The 17,342-nt window shown below is 50.4% G+C and overlaps 2 protein-coding genes across 3 annotated transcripts in view; one reads left to right on the plus strand and one right to left on the minus strand.

The window, feature by feature from the left end:
- DDB2 (damage specific DNA binding protein 2) overlaps positions 1-7,967 on the minus strand; it is a 48,947-nt gene extending 40,980 nt beyond the window's left edge. The window contains exon 1 of the mRNA XM_027804774.2: positions 7,707-7,967. The gene's annotated coding sequence lies outside the window, so the exon portion shown is untranslated. The remainder of the gene's footprint in view (positions 1-7,706) is intronic.
- Positions 7,968-8,108: 141 nt separating this feature from the next.
- On the plus strand, positions 8,109-17,161 carry ARFGAP2 (ADP ribosylation factor GTPase activating protein 2). Of its 2 annotated transcripts, XM_055715360.1 has the most exons (17): positions 8,109-8,257; positions 8,546-8,664; positions 9,391-9,463; positions 9,930-10,061; positions 10,175-10,255; positions 11,089-11,191; positions 11,840-11,896; positions 12,346-12,390; positions 13,503-13,555; positions 13,985-14,121; positions 14,413-14,544; positions 15,025-15,153; positions 15,233-15,361; positions 15,741-15,867; positions 15,985-16,075; positions 16,187-16,305; positions 16,736-17,161. In XM_055715360.1, the coding sequence occupies exons 1-17, from the start codon at positions 8,186-8,188 to the stop codon at positions 16,754-16,756; spliced, it is 1,620 nt and encodes a 539-aa protein (XP_055571335.1). In that variant the 5' UTR covers positions 8,109-8,185; the 3' UTR covers positions 16,757-17,161. The 2 variants fall into 2 exon arrangements, with proteins under 2 accessions (XP_055571335.1, XP_055571336.1); XM_055715361.1 differs by lacking the exon at positions 12,346-12,390.
- Positions 17,162-17,342: the final 181 nt, after the last annotated feature.

Here is a 17,342-nt window from a genome sequence, read left to right on the forward strand (position 1 = left end):
GTGTTGGTGTATAAGCACTTGGATTTATTTAAAGATCTAGTCTCTGCGTTACTAGGTCCCAGGTAAAGTACCATCGGTGTTGTACAGTAATTGCAAGTGTTACTCCTGCTGACCTGCAATCAAATGATTTGTTGCTGCTTTGTCCTAACACACATGAATGTGAAGAGCATGCCTGCCAGGCCTGTGAGGTCACAGCAACAGGCAGGGATAAAATGACCTGTGTTGTGCTATGGTGGATACTGGTTAGCCTGGATATTTTCAAACACTAATGCTAGCCTTTCATGGAAGGTCAAAAAATTCTAGAAGGGAGTTATGAAGGATAACGTGGAGGCTTGACTTCAGTTGCTCTTCTGAGTTGTAGTCAAGCTGTAATTAGGGATGGAGTTAGGTGTGGCCAGAACCTGCTATGAGGACAGCAATGTCCAGTAGACGGACCCTCTGGTTACGGTACAAACAACCTGAAATTCCACAGGACAAAGTCTGAACAGACTTGTTTGTCCTAGAAAAACATGACCACCTGATCATAATGGGCTGCTTGAAGGTTTCCAGAAATAGTGACATGCTGCAGCTTATGTGAACAAGTCCCCTAAAGGAATGTTTGCACATTAGAAATTCCTGCCAAAAGCTGAAGTAATGGACAGGAGACAACACACTGAGAATGAATAATCGCTTGGCTGGGCTGCACCTCATAAATTTTGGTGTGGCACTTAGTCCTGGCTACCCAGAACCAAATGGATTAGTAAAAGAGAGCCTGTGTAGTAAAGAACCAGCTGGAGGGGGGGAAAAAACCACCCAGGCACATGTAATGATCTTATATTAAACTAATAGCTCTGCCCGGAGACTTAGTTTTCCATAGAAGCAAATGAGGTTTTGTTAACCACAAAGGCTCTAGTTGAAACTTGTCATCTGTGCCATGCCAAAAGTTTTGTGTATGAACAGAGAAATGAACACATGAACTACTTGCTGTACCTGAATTCCAGAAGGCCAGCAAAGCCTATTCTTCCACCATGATTTCTGCAGAAACATACAGATGCATCTCTGTGCCTAATGGGCAACACAGTGAAAACCTTATCTAGTAATTTTTTTTTAATAAAGCCACTCCCTGTGGAAAGCTTGTACTTGTTGGCAGATAATTAATTTGGTTCTGATATCTTCCTGGAAAAGAGTTTTTGAAATACCACACAAAGTTTGGATTTCCTGTTGATCATGAATTTTCTAGGAAGGGGAAGTTAAAAGATTCTCTATGACAGATCACACCCATTTCCCCAAAGCAGCAGCTGAGCTTGCTCAACCCGTTAGTGATGTTTCTGCCCTGTAGGCAGAATCTGGGTTGCAGAGCCCACAGCACAGCTGTGCTCTGGGATGGCAGCTGAGAGTTGTGGTTAGCTTCTAACTCCTGGTGGAACTCCCACTGCCCTGCGTGGAGCCTGGGGCTGTTGGTGTTTCATTTACTTTCCATCCCGCTTCCCCATACCCTGTGTCCTTGCTGCGGCTGTTTCGCTTGGCACAAAGTGCTGAGGCAGGTGCAAGTAGATGGCAATCCTGCAGAGACCCCCTCTGAGCTGTTACAAACTGTCCTGCACTCCCTTTGCTCCTGGCCCTGTTTGCAGATCCAGCCCAAGGCCACCGCTGGCCTGAGCTCAGCTCTGCTATTTCAGGCAGGTTGTCCCTGACTGCAGTGCAGGCTGTGCACAAACTGGGGCTGCCTCAGTCGTGTTTTACAGCTGCTAGCGTTATACTTAAGGGCAGCAGGCTGCAAAATTCCCTTCTGCTCCTGTTGAAAGCTGGTGCTGGAGTTAAAATGGCCTTGAACACTCCACTTGGACTAGAAGGTGATTGTTTCTAAGGTAACTGCACAGAGGCTGGCTGCAGGCTGGTCATGGGGCTGAACCTGAGGCAAAGACAGTGCCACAAACTCCATCTCCACCCATGGAAATGTGGTTGGAAAATACCCTCTACAGGCTGGCGGGAAAGGTTGTGCAAAACAAGCAAGAATACCAAGGCTGCATGATATGAGGCAAAACATCTGCAGAGGGACCTTGCACAAAGAAAAGAAGAAAAAAAAAAAGAAGAGAAGAAACTGAAAAAGACTTGCAACCACATGTTGCGCTGCTGCCCAGGTCCAGGCGACAAGAAGCTGGAGAACTCCAGGCTGCGAGGGAGTGAGGCTGTCTACCAAGCGACCTAGGTTCTTAAAAGATCAGAGGATGAATACGCGAAGATAAACAAATCCTTGCTGGGGGGTGGGCAATGGGGTAGGTTCTGTAACTGGAAGAAACTGGCTGATTTTCTGTTGGAACACCTTGAGATTTTCCAAAATGAATTTCATCCCAAATCCCCTCAGCTGCTTTCAGCTCATTTCACTGGCCATGTCCTCCTGTTTTGCACCATGCAGTAACCCTACTTGCAGAGGTCGCTGGTTTGTCAGTCTCTCAACTTAAGGCAATCAGATCTGCAGCTTGAGAGTTCCTTTCTCCACAAGCAGTGCAGTGGGGTCTGCACTTCTTCCCCTACGGTGGGGCGGGGGGCATAGTCTCTCCTCTTCAGTCTGGCCGCTTTCACTGAGTCCAGCTGTTTACAGATCCTGTGGTCCCTTCCTCCCAGCGTTTCCTTTCTATCCTACCAGCTGGAGTCTTCTTCCAGGCCCAGAACTCTCCCCCTTGACTTCACTACCTCTTTCCTTCCTGAGTCTATTGTTCCTGCTCTCAGCAGGAGCCTGACACCAAAACACTGGCTGCCCCCAGCTGTGACCAAACTAGCCCTTTCTCTCAGTTTCTCCTCAGGGCCTCCCTGCAGGTGCCACACAGTTCCTAAGGAATGTTGCATCCACAACCCTATGGATGTTTGTCTCACCAGTGGCCCTGCAGCCCCGCAACACATTGTGGCCACCTGCAGAGCTGGAAGCCCCCTACCTACTTGCTCTCCACCCAAATCCCTCATAACCACCCGTCTGACAGCGGTGCTTGTGCTCTGTGGTAACTGTATGTTTTCAAAAGAGTGTCACAGTAAACCAACAGCTTTCTCACCTTGCCTTGCCTACCTGATCATTTTGTTAGCTCTGCCTGCCCTGTTCATTGTCGTCTGCTTTAGGCATGCTCCCTACGCTTGTTGTAGGGCTGCAGGCAACTAGTCCCTGTGCTAGAGGGATTCAGTTTAGAAAACTCGGGGGAGTGGAGTGATCTGCAGGGAAGAGAGATTACATGTCTGCTGGAAAATGTGGAAGGATCATGTCTGATAGGAGGACAGCCCTGCTGGGCTCTGACCTTGAGCAAGCTAGTGCCTGTGCTGCTATGGACTGCCCTTGAAGGAGGGTGAGATAGCTTGGGGCCTGCTCACTGCCCGCTCTCTCCACCTTGCTTCCCCTCCGATGGTGTGATGGGCATGACTTGAAGCTACACATCACTTGAGTGTCACCTGCCAAACAGGCTGCTCCCATCAGGGGCACCTGTGCCACCTCCAAACTGACCACTACAGCAAGATCTAAAACTCGTCCTCAGATTCAGGACACCCCTGGGCACATCTGCCAGCTCACCCCAGCTCTGGGGTGTCCCCAAAGCCTCCCAAGGCCTGAACACGTGCAAGGCCAGTCAGAGGTGATGCTACCAGACATGGGAAAATAAACATTTGATTATAATATTGGAAATGGAGTTACAAAAGAAACACCTGAAGACGTACCTGCATACACACACACACATGCTCACAGCATGCTCCTTCCCTGGCCCCGCACTCATTACCCTTTCCACCAAAGCCCAGCCGTTTTGCCTGGCAGCATCATCTGGCACAACTGAAAGGGACAGCCCTCTCCTCCCTTTCAAAACTTCCTAAGCCCTTCCCTTACTTGCTTTAGCAATCGCATGAGCAGGAGGTGGTCAGCTCAGCAATGCAATGACAATCACAGCTTGAGTAGGGCTTAGGGACATGACTCGGCCCATGGCCACCACTTGCCAGAGTGGGCACAAGGGACAGCATGTGCAGCCGGACTGGCCTTCCAGCTGCACCACAACCCCAAACTGGATCAAGCCAGCCATGACCGTGCTCCTCAGTATCTCTCCAGTTACCCATCCCTTGTGTTCCTTAATTTATGTATTCCTTCTACCTTTGCTGGCTTTTCTCCAAACCACAACATTTGTAAGACTGCCGTAAAATTGTGTAAGTTGTAAACCTGAACAAAATACTCACTCTACACATAGTGCATTAGCTCCTTATCTCAGATCTTGCTGGAAGCACTGCATAGAGTCTGTGACGTGACTGCCTGCCTCGGTGCTCAACTTTTTCCTAGGGAGGCAGCTACTAATTACACTCAGTGCAGCACACTGGCAGGCCGGTCACCCACGACGCTCAGCCGGCTGCTTCCCTTGCATCAATTGTAGTGAGGATATGGCCTTAATGGAACGCAGGGCAGCTTGCTGACCTGGCAGAAACCTGATCCAACCCGAGGAAAAGTTTTCTATATGATCCCTAAAACCACGGGAAATTGGGAGCACCTTCTTACAGGCTCCAGGAAGGGACATACCTGCTTGTCCCTTGTTCTACTGAGGAGGAGAATGCTTTCTATCTGTCCTTGCCTCCTCCTCTCCATCTGTGGCCACACTTGCTCTTTCTACTACTGAAAACAGCCAGGCTGTCGGAGCTCTCTCGCAGGATTACTGACTATCCCCAGGGGAAATCATGCAGATTAGTTAGTGTCTGTTAACTGCTTAGTAAGAAAGAAGAAAAAAAAAGTAACAAATTTGTGTTAGAAATAGCTCCTCTCCCCAGGGCATCATTGTAGATTCCCCGTACCCCACCACTCACACTGCAATGCATGGGGAACTGTATCTACCGATTATTTTGTGGGCAGTTTACTGAATTTGCCAGCTCACCTCCCAAATCTTCTCATTCAGCAAAAGGATGAGAGGCCAACGGGTCCAAGTAGGAGAGCAGGACTCAGCCACCTCATCTTTGTCCTGCACAGTTCTTTCACCCACGTTCTTTGCTGGGTAGTGAAAAGAGAGCAAGGACCTTTTTCCCTCCCCTGGGCCACTCTGCTTCTGGACAGACTCCCAGAGAAGTGCTTTCTCCTCCCTTTGGCTCAGACCTGCAAGCGCAGGGCAGGTTTTATCCCCATCGTAGCACTTCACTCCCAAGCCTCTCCCAGCTCTCTTTCACAGCAACCTTATGCCCTCAGACAACAAGTCTGTACAGAACAGACTTTCTGTACTAGAAATGTGTACCCATTGGTATGGCAGACTCCAAGAACAAGCCTGGTCACCATCCTTTGCTTTCCTTTGCTCTTTTGGATGACGCTAGGGACTACCTTTTACTGACAGAGGTGGGTAACAGCAAGGCGATCTCCTATTAGGAGGCTATGTCGGGCTCAGGGTCTGGTGTCACAGCAGTCAGGAGGAAAGAGGCAGATGTCAGATGTGTGGAGATGTATGTGGATGTATGTGGAGAGGGAAGCTGAGGGCCAAAGAGCAGGCTGCCAGCTTGGAGCTCAGAAATTCAGCACCAAGGCACATAAGATGCAAAAGAAACAGATGCAGGAAATGGCAAGAACAGTGCAGTGACAGCACGGGCTCGCAGGGAACAGTCAGCAGCAGGAGGTCTTTCCTGTACTGACAGAGGCAACAAAAAGAAGCTGACTATTTCTCGGACCAGCAGCATGCTCTTCCTGCTGCTTTTATGTAAAACTGATGGACAGAACAGCAGCCTTGCCAGGACTTGGAACAACCAGCATGGGCTGGAAGGCCTGCAAGGGACCCTGAGGTACCAAAGCTTGAGCAACCCTGCGGTAGCAAGCCTTCCCAAGCTGTAGCAAGGCACAGCACAGTGAACAAAAACCGTGCACCTTCCACAGAGGAAAGGAGCCTGAACTGTATTTCTCCATGTCTACTAGCACAGACAGGCAGGGAAAAAAGTGTGACAGTGACCTCCCAGCCTCCAAGGCTGCCTTCGCTCCTCCCAGGCACATGCCGTTTCCCTCTCACAAGCCCCAGCTGGGGTAACACCCAGCATGAACAGACCGTGTTCCTCCTAACCCCTGCGTGACATCTCCATTAGACAGACAAACACAGACCTAGTGAGAACAAAGCCAGCAGAGCAAGCAACTTGGCTTGAGACTGCTTGAGCCAACACAAACACCACCACTCCCGATGCACGCTCATTACCTGAACTTGCTCTTCTACATGACCAGATGCAGCTTACACTGCCTTTAACCTGACAGCATACACTCCCTCTCCTGTCCTTCTGTCTAGCTTCACCTGTCAGGGCCCTGAGTGCACGAAACAGGCCTTAATTTCCCTGAGCAGCCCCATGTGGGGCCTCTACCCACAACCCCTGCCCATGGCTGTGGAGGTGACTGTGCTTTCATTTAAGCTCAGCCCAGAGGTACCAGTCCTTGCCTGAGCTGAGTTGGAGGAGTAGTGGTCTCTGGCTGTGCCTTGCTGATCCTGACCTGTAGGCTGCCTTACCAGCCTGATCTCAGACTAGATTTGCCACTGCAGACATGCCTGGCAATCACCGGGCCTGATCCTGACCTGTGGATTGACTTCCCAGCTTGACAGCAGACTACCTCATTGCTATGAGCTTGGCCAGCTATCTCATTTCTTGTTCAAACTCGGCCACTACCCTGGGCCTGGCCAGCTCCCCTTGCTCAGGTACGGTGGGCATGGATGGGCCGTGGCTGAGGAGGGCCAGCCCAGGCCTGGTGGCATTGGGAATACCCCCCTTGAGCTTTCCTTCTCCTAGGGTGCAGCCAGCCCTTGCTGCACCCTGACATCAGCTCTCCTGGTATGACTGCCAGGACAGCTGCACCATGAATGGCATCAAGGGAACTCAGCTGGCTTAAAAATAGCGGTGAGGAAAACGCTATCGGTTACTTTTACCTGAACTGATTCCCCAGTATTGTTTGTGTAAGCCCAGAAATGGACATATAGGCATGATTAAGGTAGCAGCATAAGAGCAACAGACACCAGGGGCTAGTTAAGACACAACTGCTGCTAAGAAAGAGCCCTGGCAGGCTAAATCAGGCTTCGCCACCCAGTTCAGAGACTCCTCTCCGAGCAGCTCAAATCAGATGCGTCTGCCAGAAGCCTCTCATCTTACTGCAAGGCAAATGTGCCTCCCGTATCAGGTCTCGCTCTGATAACGTTGTTAAAGCTTTGCTGATTCTCAGAATGCAAGACTCCACATCCCTGCTAAACATTCTGCAAGGTCGTTTTGCCCAACAGCTCAGTTGTTCCTGATTGCATCCATATGTCCCAAGACTTTAGGGATCTTGCCAAGATCATGGGTCTTAGGTTCCCATTGCAATGAATTTCTGTGGAAATGAGTGAACGGAAAGCCTTTAAATTTGAACTGAAGTTAGACTTGTCCAGATATTAGTACATTTAACTACCTCTCTTAGTGACGAGCTGGTGCAACAGAGCAACCTGCTTCTGGAGGTGAGGAAATCTCCATCCGTTCCATCTCAGCCATACCGATTAGCTTTTCTTGTCGTTGCCCTTCTGAAACTCTCATTGCTCTGCACTCTCTTTATTTTTTTTCTAAAGCACGAAATGGGTTACATGCCGTTGACTTTTAGTTCAAAGCATCACATTTTTTCCTTTTTTTTTTTAATGTTATACCTGAATGACTTTCCAGTCCATTCCCTCCTGCTTCCAGGCAGGTAACAGAACACTTTGGGGCCCTGACACCGTCTTGGTCTGATGCAACAACTTCCCTACCTTGGTGACTGCCTCACGATGCCTTGATTACCGCAGAGGATCGGGCAGCGCTGCCTGAGAGGCCTCCAGCGGACTGAGTCACTCCCGAGCCAGGGCGCCGCGGCATGTGGCAGGCCGGGTGCCCTGAGGGGCAGGTGCCGCCTCCCGCACGCCTGGGCCCTGAGGGGGCCGGGGGTCGGCGGGCAGCGCCCCCCAAGACGGGGAGCCCCAGCGGCGGCCGGGGTGATGGCGGGGTGCTGAGGAGGGGCCCTGACCCCAAGCGCCCGCCTCTGGGCGCCGGGCCCGGGGGAGAAGGGGGGGCTCCCGGCCCCCCCTTGCCGGCGAGCGGCCCCGCTGTCATGGCGACGCGGCAGGCGGGGCGCGGGCGCGGCGGGGCCCGTCCCACCGCCCAGTATGGGCCCCGGCGGCACCCGTAGCGCGGGCCCAGCCCCGCGCCGCCCGGCACCCGTCGCCGCAGTGGCGTCTGGGAAGGAGAGATCATGGCGGCGGAGCCGAGCAAGACGGAGATCCAGACTCTCTTCAAGCGGCTCCGGGCAGCGCCGGCGAACAAGGTAGCGATGAGGCGCTGAGCAGCCGCCCGCTCTTCCGAGCCGGGCCGCTTCCCGGTGGGCTAGGGCCGGGCCTGGGCCCCGGCCCCAGGGGGCTGCGGGCCGCGCTGCGGCGGCGGGGCGGCCGGGGGAGGGGGGGCGGCCCGGGGAGAGGCGGCGGGGCGGCCGGGGAAGGGGGGCGGCCCGAGGAGAGGCGGCAGGGGCGGGGGGCGGCCCGGGGAGAGGCGGCGAGGAGCGGCGGGGCGGCAGAGCCGTTGCCTCAGCCCGGCCGTGCCTCTGCCTTCGCTTTAGTCGTGCTTCGACTGCGGCGCCAAGAACCCGAGCTGGGCCAGCATCACCTACGGCGTGTTCCTCTGCATCGACTGCTCCGGCGCGCACCGCTCGCTGGGCGTGCACCTCAGCTTCATCAGGTGCGGGGCGGGGGGCGCGGCGCAGCCACGGCCCCGCTTTGCGTGGGTCCGCCGGGGGGTTGGATCGCTGCCCGCCACGGGGGGCTGGTGCCGGCCTTGCGGGGGGCTGGCTGGGCCCCGGGGTCAGCGGCGAGAGGGAAGCCTCTCCTGTAACGCGGAGCAGGGCACAGAGAGCCACGCTATTTACTCTTTTCTGTATCAGTGGGGAAGGTGGTGCTGGGTTTTCAGCCTCTTTGTTTTCAGTACTGGCAGAAGTTAGCATTTTAAGTAACAGAACTGGGAACTCTGCTTATTCAGAGCAAAGCTGAGTAACTGGTGTGAGACGCGCTCTGTCACCTCGTTTTCCTTGGCTGTTTTCTCAGCTGCTTTGTCATGTGTTCTGGCCTAATCTGTGGGACGGGCTGCAGACGAGTCTCATGTTGTGGTGAGAGAACATGCAAAACGAAAGTTGCTGGCTGTGCTTTCCCAGCTCAGGCTCTGCCCTTTTAATATAACTGAGAGGTCCTGTAAATCTGGACACTGTTCTTTGGTGTGAAGCTGAAACTGTGTTTTTTCCCTCACTTTAAAAGTTCTTATGGGAAGCAAAGAAGTTACGAGCTGCTCTTTCCCCCTTTACCTCCTGTACTGTGGGATAGTAATGGCATATCTGACCATTCTAGCTCAGAGCTTGCTTTTGCACTTGGTATGCCTGTACGTTATTCATAGAAGTAATTGGTTCTCATGCAGGTCCACAGAGTTGGATTCGAACTGGAACTGGTTCCAGCTGAGGTGTATGCAAGTGGGCAGCAATGCCAATGCGGTGAGGAGCCTCTGTAGGCATTTTGCTTTCTTTCCCTCTTGCTAATCCACCCATTCTGTTTATTGTGGTTTTCCGGGTACCAGCCTCACCTGCAGTGTGTAATGAGGGGTGTTCGTGTGCTTTGAAGTCAGACTGTGACCTTTGAAAGCACTGTTTTCTGAAGTGTGGATCTGTCATTTTGTCATATCTCATTTGAGTGAGAGGCATTAAACAAAAGGAGTTACACTGATCAGTTTGAAAGCTTATGCTTAGTGTTGTGAGTCGGAAGCATCCTCTCCTGTGGAGAACAGGCCTCTGGGGCCTGGAGCTCCTTGGAAGAAAGCCAACCAATGGGTGGTTCATGCTGTATGCTCAGTATGGTCATCCTTGGTCTTTGGCAAGCTCCCTTTTTTCTGTTGTGTTTATGTCTAATGCTTGCTGGAGTATGATCTAGCAGTCAGGAGACAGGATATTCCTCTCTTTTCAGACTGCTTTCTTCCGCCAGCACGGCTGTACTACTACAGATGCCAACGCTAAATATAATAGTCGAGCTGCCCAGATGTACAGGGAGAAGATCCGGCAGCTGGCAAGTGCTGCCATGGCCAAGTATGGCACTGATGTAAGTCTGTCAGCTCTGTACTGTGTAGTGTCTCGGATGTGTAGTGCCGGATGCCGAGTCTTGTAGGATACCTTCTGCTTCTTTTTTCACCCCCCTCTCTCTTCTCTCTTCAGCTGCTTATAGATGGACTGAGTGGAGCCCCTGGGCACTCCCCTGACAAGAGTGATGCTGATTTCTTCATGGAGCACACACAGGTGAGAAGAACCATCTATACCAGTCAGCCTTAACAGCTCTCAAATAGCCAGCTGTTCAGCCAGAGCAGTCCCACTTAGTTTGGAAGGACTCCAAACTGTATACTTGTTCAGTAGTAACGTGGAAGAACTAAGATGAGTCATCAGCATGGGACATAATCACAGATCTAAACAAACCCTCCTGGGGTCTGTAATATCCACGTCCTTTGTTTTCAAGACCAACTTTATCTTCAAGGAATACTCAGAGCTCCCAGCTACTCCCTGGAAAACGCTTTGTGTGCTGCATTAATGCATAGTCTCTCCGCGCATTTAAAGCAAGAACTGGCTGTCACTTTGAACTTCTGGTTTAGTCAGCTTTTCAGTGCATGGATGCTGGTAAAGTGGATTTGGGCAACTGTACAACACTAGGCGGACTCTCCTATGTGAGTAGAGTAATGTGAGAATTGGCTGTATGGCAGTAAAGGCAGTGGAAGCCGAGATTATTTTTTTCCAGGGAAGCTCATTCACACTTTCTCCTAGATTTTAGCACATCTCTTTAAGCTGGGAAATCCTCCCAGTAGCCAGCTCTGATACTACTGTTCGAGTTACGCTGTTGTTTATCCTGGCCTTCCGTTCAGCTTAGCTTCTGGGGTTTTTTTTCTTTAATTTTTGTCCCTGCTAAGGGAATGTGGACTTGTCCATATGTTGCCTTACCTTCAGTGAAGGCATAGTCTGGAGTTTGGAACGTGTTTCCTTTGGCCTTAAAACTGAATACAGGTCACTAAACCTGAAGTAAGTTCAGGATTGTTCGTTTCATTCATCTTCTGCAAGTCACTGGAATGAGCATCTCCTTGCAGTCTTCCAGTACCTGGGATGTATCGGATGCCAGCCAGAATCCTGCACAGTCTTCCCCGGAGATGGAAAAAGCAGCAAAGTCATCAGAAGGCAGAGAAGTGTCAAGTGAGTTCTCTGCTGAATACCTTTTCCAAAAACCTAACTTCGTTTCCAGGAGAATATGCTCCTGTATCACAGCTGGAAGGGCTGAGATTTTTCTTTGGTTCAGGCTTGAAGGAGTGAAAGCTCTGTGCACTCTTACGATGTTTAGTTAAATTAGTGAAGACTTCTACAAATGCAGCTCTGTTTGGGATCAGGTCTCTGCTTTTCCTGAAATGCACACAAAACTATTTTGGTGATTAGCTGCTCCATTTCCCTGCTTCCAGACATAATTATTTGTCTGAACGCTCTTCTCAGTCCCTTGAATTTAGTGGGTCTGGAAATGATGTGTGAATATAGAGCAAAGAACTGTTTCTGGGGTGAATGACAAGGAAACCAAGAATCTGGGGTCACAGATGTAATTTGAAACAGCTTAGTGTATTCCCCTGCATGCTTGCTTTTAATGTGTTAAGAACACTGCAGAGGGAATAACTTGCTCTGTGGAGACATAAAGTTGTTGTACTTGGGGAATTGCATGTTTCAAACTGTAACTTGGCTTGTTTGGGGTGTGTGGGTGTGCAGAGGAGCTAGAAGAGAAATAGCGGAACTGAGCACACTGAAAAGAAAGGGGCTAAGAATCAGTCTGAATGTTCTCTTCTGGTTTTGTGCCCACAGATTCCAGCCAAGGCCCATCTATTGACTTGTTGAGCACATCTCCTAAAGCTCCTCTAGGTAAGACTCTTCCCCATCCCTCAGATCAGCCCCTGAATCCCAAACCCAAGCCACAGTTTACTGGAGGTTTGATCGAGTTCGAAGCTGTTGCCTTCCCAAAAGCTTGTTTTCATTTTTTGAACTTTGGACGAAATTTGGCATTTGCACACCTAGAACTTGGCTGATCAAGGCCACATGGCTGTGGTGTTTGGGTTTTGGAGGTTTGTTTTTTGGTGTGTCGTCATCTCCCCCTCTGAGCACCTTTGGAGGCAAATTAAATCCCTATTATTCTGGAAGCTAATTATATTTGATTCTCCCCTGCCGTTACTGTCCTGGTTGCACACAGAGCATCTAGCTGGAGCTTCTTTCCTCATTGAGTGTGCTCCTAGCCCCCAGTGGGTTTGTCCTGGGTGGAAAGCCTGTGTCCTCAAGCATCTGTTCATTCCCCATGTTTTGTGTCTCTTTCTCAGGCATGGCCATGTATCTATCTACACAAGGGCCCGCTCCTGCCAGAGGTAACTGGCTAACAGCTGGCCTGCGCTGGCTGCTTGTGACAGCTCTGCCTGCCCCCTCTGTGATTCCGCCTTTAACTCTTAACTTTAGCTTCCTGTGCTTGGAGGGAGAGAATGAGCCAAAGCTTACATGATCGTATTGGGATCTAAACCAGCTGTTCCAGATCTGGAAGGGGGTCTTACTGACATTTCTGTTAAGTGTTTCCTGGCAGTAATAAAAAAAGCCCCAAACAACCCCAAATCAAATGTTAGGAACAGTGAGCTGAAAACGGTCTTGTATAGTGTGAATGTTTTGATACCCCCTATTTCAAAAATTCATGGCGAGACTAGAAAAGATACAGAAACGGCTGTCAAGAATGATCTAAAGTATGGGTTGACAGATGTCATGTGTGTAAGGAGACACTTCTGTGGAAGAAAAGCCCAACAAGGGTGATAAAAGATTTTGGAACTACACGTTGGAAGCTGGGAAAATGTCCTGGGCAGTCCCTCTCTGTTTGCTTTGTTCTTACACTTTTCCCCAGGCATCAGCTGCTTGGCTGGACCTTGGCTGGTTTTACAAGTGTGGCATGCTTCATGCCGTCAGCGACAGGTTCCCGGCGCAAGGTGCTGGGGAACCTGTTGCTTTTACAGCTTGCTGCACTTCAGGTCCATTTTGTCGTTGGCCTGTTCACGTAAACATGACTGAAGGGGTTTTGCTGCTTTGTCTCTGAGGCATTGGTTGAGGCACTGACAATTGTATGGCTCTGAAGCTGCATTTTCTTGGATTTATGTTGGAATAAATCTAGTCTTTCTCTAGCTACCCTGTTCCCTACTGGGTAGGGTCACCAACTGCATGACACTTGGAGGAGCTATTCTAAGGTCTTAATTCACTTACAAGTTTCTCCAGCAATGGGTATGCTTCTCTAGGCCACCAGCCTGCAATTGTGGAGCTTCTAAGTGCATCTTTCTTGGCTGGGTGAAGTCACCTTACCCAGGCTTCTGATGTGAAGCTTCATGGTGTGTCCTGGACTCTATAAGCAGCTGGACTGTGGTGTATGTTTGTGTGGGTCACCGACTAATTTTGGCTTCATAAATTAATTTGCTTCTGCTTATTTGCTGCCTCCCTCCTCTTGCAGAACTTAAATCCTCCCTCATTGGAAAGAAGAAGCCAGGAGCTGCCAAGAAAGGGGTACGTCTGAGCTCTTGTTTTATGGAGAGGAGGTAGAGCATGTCTCATATTACTGCTGTCCTTTCCTTGGCCCTTGCTTTCTGCCCTTAAAGCTGCGTACTGAGAGATCCATTTGGGGAAGGGAGAGCTTTGATTATATCACTGCTTATTTTGAAAGACCGCTTATATGTTAATGGACAAAACCAACTGGGTTTTGGATCATTACTTGTTACGATATGAAGCATATGTGGCTGATCTCTTGGCACTGAGCGCTGGTGGGTTAACTCTTGGGTGTTCTTCCACACTCTGCTGCAAGCTGTATGGGGTCTGTAGGTTGTAACTACACAGGGAGACCAAAGGCCTGGTTGGTGCAGCAAGGAGTAGGGTTCTCGTTTTCTTCTCCGATGAACAATTTAAGCTGAAGAAATCGCCGTTTTTTGTTTTTTCAAGTTGGGTGCAAAAAAAGGTCTTGGAGCCCAGAAAGTGAGCAGCCAGAGCTTCAGTGAGATTGAGCGGCAAGCCCAGGTGGCAGAGCAGCTGAGGGAGCAGCAGGCAGTGGAGTCCAGGAAACAAGCTGAGGAGTCCATGTAAGTGCCTTGTTTGGGCCGAATGCCTTGCGTACTAAAGCAGAAATAATACTAGGTTAATGCTGTTAATGCTTACAGTAAAGAAATCACAGTTAGCCAAAAAAGAGTTGAACCCCGGTGAAGGTGAGATGGGAAGAAAAGCAGAAGCTTCTACGCAAGGATTTTTGGCAGAGCTGTTGTGGAAATGGGTATTTTGATGCATTGTCAGGGTTGCTCTCCCCCTTGCCACTCCACAGCACGAACTGGAGCGGAGGGTAATGAGCTGGTACCCACCGTAGCTCTTTCCTTTAGAGTCACCTCAATGCGACTGGCTTATCAGGAACTGCAGCTTGATCGGAAGAAGGAAGAAAAGAAACTTCAGAACCTTGAAGGGAAGAAGCGTGAACAAGCAGAGAGGCTGGGCATGGGCTTGGTGTCCAGAAGGTACTTGGCTGTGGATGGCATAGGACAGGTGCCTTGGAAGCACTGTGCTCTGGAAAAGTTTCCTGAAGGCAGTAGCTTGCTGCTCTTGTAAGAGATAAGGAGCTGCTTTAAAGTGCTCATATGCTGGACTATGTCTAAGAGTGCTTCAGCCCCCAGAAGGAATGGGGCGTTCTGATCAGAGATTCTAGTTCTCATTTCAACTTTTCCAAAGATGCATGTGGCCTGTCAGCGCGTAGCCCTAGAGCCGTGCTGCTTGGCAGCTGTCCCCCCTGCAGAATTCCCTTAAGGTAGAGCAGGACTGCTGAGGGAGTCAGGATAAGCTAGAAAAGCGGTGAAGGGGGCCGGCATCCCACAACTCTCCCTCGAGACTTGTGGCACCTGCCTTGCCTGTGAAGGCCAGGTTCAGTTTTGAGGCAGACTGGCTGTAGGGGCTGGGTGCTGTCGGAGCCATCGGCCCTGACTGCCTGTTTGTTGTGCTAGTTCTGTTTCACACTCAGTGATGTCCGAGATGCAAGTAATTGAGCAGGAGACACCACTGGCTGCAAAAGCTTCCCGCTCCCAACTGGACTTGTTTGAAGATGCTGGAAGCTTCACATCTGGACCCCCCAAGTAAGACGTAGCTTCAGCGTAAATTTGGCTTATTCCTGAATTTAATGTCGGGCCTAAATCACCTATTTTTGGTACCTAGGTATAAATATAATCCCTTCTCATTTGAAGATGCATTTGGCTCACGATGGGAAACGGACTCTTCCTGGGGTATGGACAAAGAGGAGGAACCCGAGGTGACCATTTCCAGTATTCGGCCAGTTTCGGAGAGGTAAAATGCCTGCCACTGCTACTGTACCTTCCGTGTGTGTAGGACAAACAAGTAGGTCGAGGAGCTGTGGGTAGAGATGCTGCTGTGTTATGACAGGAACCTTGTACTGCAGGAGGTAACTTGTGTGGACAAGCCCAAGAAAAAGGGTGTTGAGTGAAAGAGGCCTGGACACTTCTTTGCCTGTCGTGTCCCTAAGTTTGATACAGCCTTTATGGTCATTGAGTGCTGGCTGTCCCAAGGTGGGGAGAGGAGGACGCTGATGGTAGCTAGCATTTGAGGATTTGTTGCTTTCCTTTGATCAGATGGGGTCCAAGAGAGGAGTCTGTTTCTTTACTGTGTCGGTGAGCTTAAGCTGAGACGTCTCTTCTTGTTTCCTCAGACCCACCAGTAGGCGGGAGACAGAGGGCAGGACATCTATTGTGGAATCCAATGAAGCTCGGCAGAAGTTTGCAGGCGCTAAAGCCATCTCTTCAGATATGTTCTTTGGGCGGGAGGCAGATGCTGAGGTAGATGCATTCTGCGGTGCTTAGGCTGGTACAGCTCTGGCTTCATCTCCTTCTGTTTGCTCAGGTCCTGCTTTGTTCCTTTCCTTTATAACCTTTTTGTTTTGTTTTCTGGTGCAGTATGAAGCCAGATCCCGACTGCAGCAGCTCTCAGGCAGCAGTGCCATCAGCTCTGCAGACCTGTTTGGAGAAGCTGAGAATGTGCACTCAGGTTTGTTAGCACTTGGTGGGGTTGAGGAAGGAGGCAGCTTTGGAGGACCTAGAGTGGAGGGTGCTCTCTGGAGCCGGGGGACTCCGGGGTAACTCCTGCTGGTTCTCCTAGGTGGTGTGTCGATTGGAAATGTTCTGCCTGCAGCTGACATTGCACAGTTCAAGCAAGGAGTGAAATCAGTTGCTGGCAAGATGGCTGTCCTAGCCAATGGGGTGATGAACTCCCTCCAGGTGAGATTACTCTGTGGCATCTTCAGAAAGGCTATTGTCATGCTTGGGGGGGGCTTTCATCATACCCTGGCTTCCACTGGAATTACCATTGTCTTCTCAAATTACATTGAAAGTCGCAGGTAGAGACCTGTCTTTTGTAGCTGATGGCTATACTACAACAGCTGAGCAATTCTGGGTGGCCAGTGAATACTTGGCCAGCCTTGCTCTCCTGCTGGACAGGACACCTTGTTATGTCAGATATGTCTTTTCCCACAAATCCCAGGCAGAACTTAAAAAGTTTAAGGCCATTTTACTTCCTGCCTTTGCTTGGTGTCCTGTCTAAGTAACCTTGCACTGCATTCCAATCCCAAACACCCTGAGACCTTTTTATCTGTCTCTGGAGTTTGCGTGAAGTGTTGTAGCATGGTGTCTTGGTGTGTTTCCTCCCCAGGATCGTTATGGCTCATATTGATGACCCAGGGACTGCAACTCAAAGGGAAGCCAGCACGAGGCACTGATGCCACCTTTGCCTGGAGTAAACTCTGCAGGATTGTCTTAGTTTGTCTGGGGTGGGTGGGGAGGGGAGAAGGTAAGCAGAGGTGGTCAGGACATCGCTGTGCCCAGGATGCTTTCTGAATATCTCTGGATTCCACTCTATTAAAATTCAATGTGCCCTCATACCCACTGCTATCTACTAGCCAGTGGAGATAGGCCTTCTTCCAGGGTTAACCTCGCTGCTGTAAAAGGTATGACAGGAGCTCATGAGCTGCCCTCATCAGTGCTCCTGTCCTCTTTGGCCCACACCTTAGCCCACCAAGTGACAGAGGGAAGGGAAATGCTGTTTTTTCTGAACATCGTGTTACCTGGTTCCCACAGGCATGACTGATTTTTTTTTTGTTGTCGGTTTTTTTGGGGGTTTTTTTGTTCTGCTCAGTGCTCCCAATCCATGGTGCTGTGGAGGCCTCTGTATTTGCAGGGTCGGACTTTTGCCATGGGATAATCGTTTTTACTGTGTTGTAAACCAGCATATATTGATGCAGGAGAACAAAATCAAAGCA

The sequence above is a fragment of the Falco cherrug genome, chromosome 7, assembly GCF_023634085.1.
Source record: "Falco cherrug isolate bFalChe1 chromosome 7, bFalChe1.pri, whole genome shotgun sequence".
Taxonomy (NCBI): Eukaryota; Metazoa; Chordata; class Aves; order Falconiformes; family Falconidae; genus Falco; species Falco cherrug.

Bases quoted from the DNA above. Each gene is read 5' to 3' on its own strand.
- ARFGAP2 (XM_055715360.1), top strand. From the start codon at position 8,186: ATGGCGGCGGAGCCGAGCAAGACGGAGATCCAGACTCTCTTCAAGCGG. The intron at 8,258-8,545 runs GTAGCGATGAGG...CCTTCGCTTTAG, and splicing joins GGGCAGCGCCGGCGAACAAG to TCGTGCTTCGACTGCGGCGC. The intron at 8,665-9,390 runs GTGCGGGGCGGG...GTTCTCATGCAG, and splicing joins GTGCACCTCAGCTTCATCAG to GTCCACAGAGTTGGATTCGA.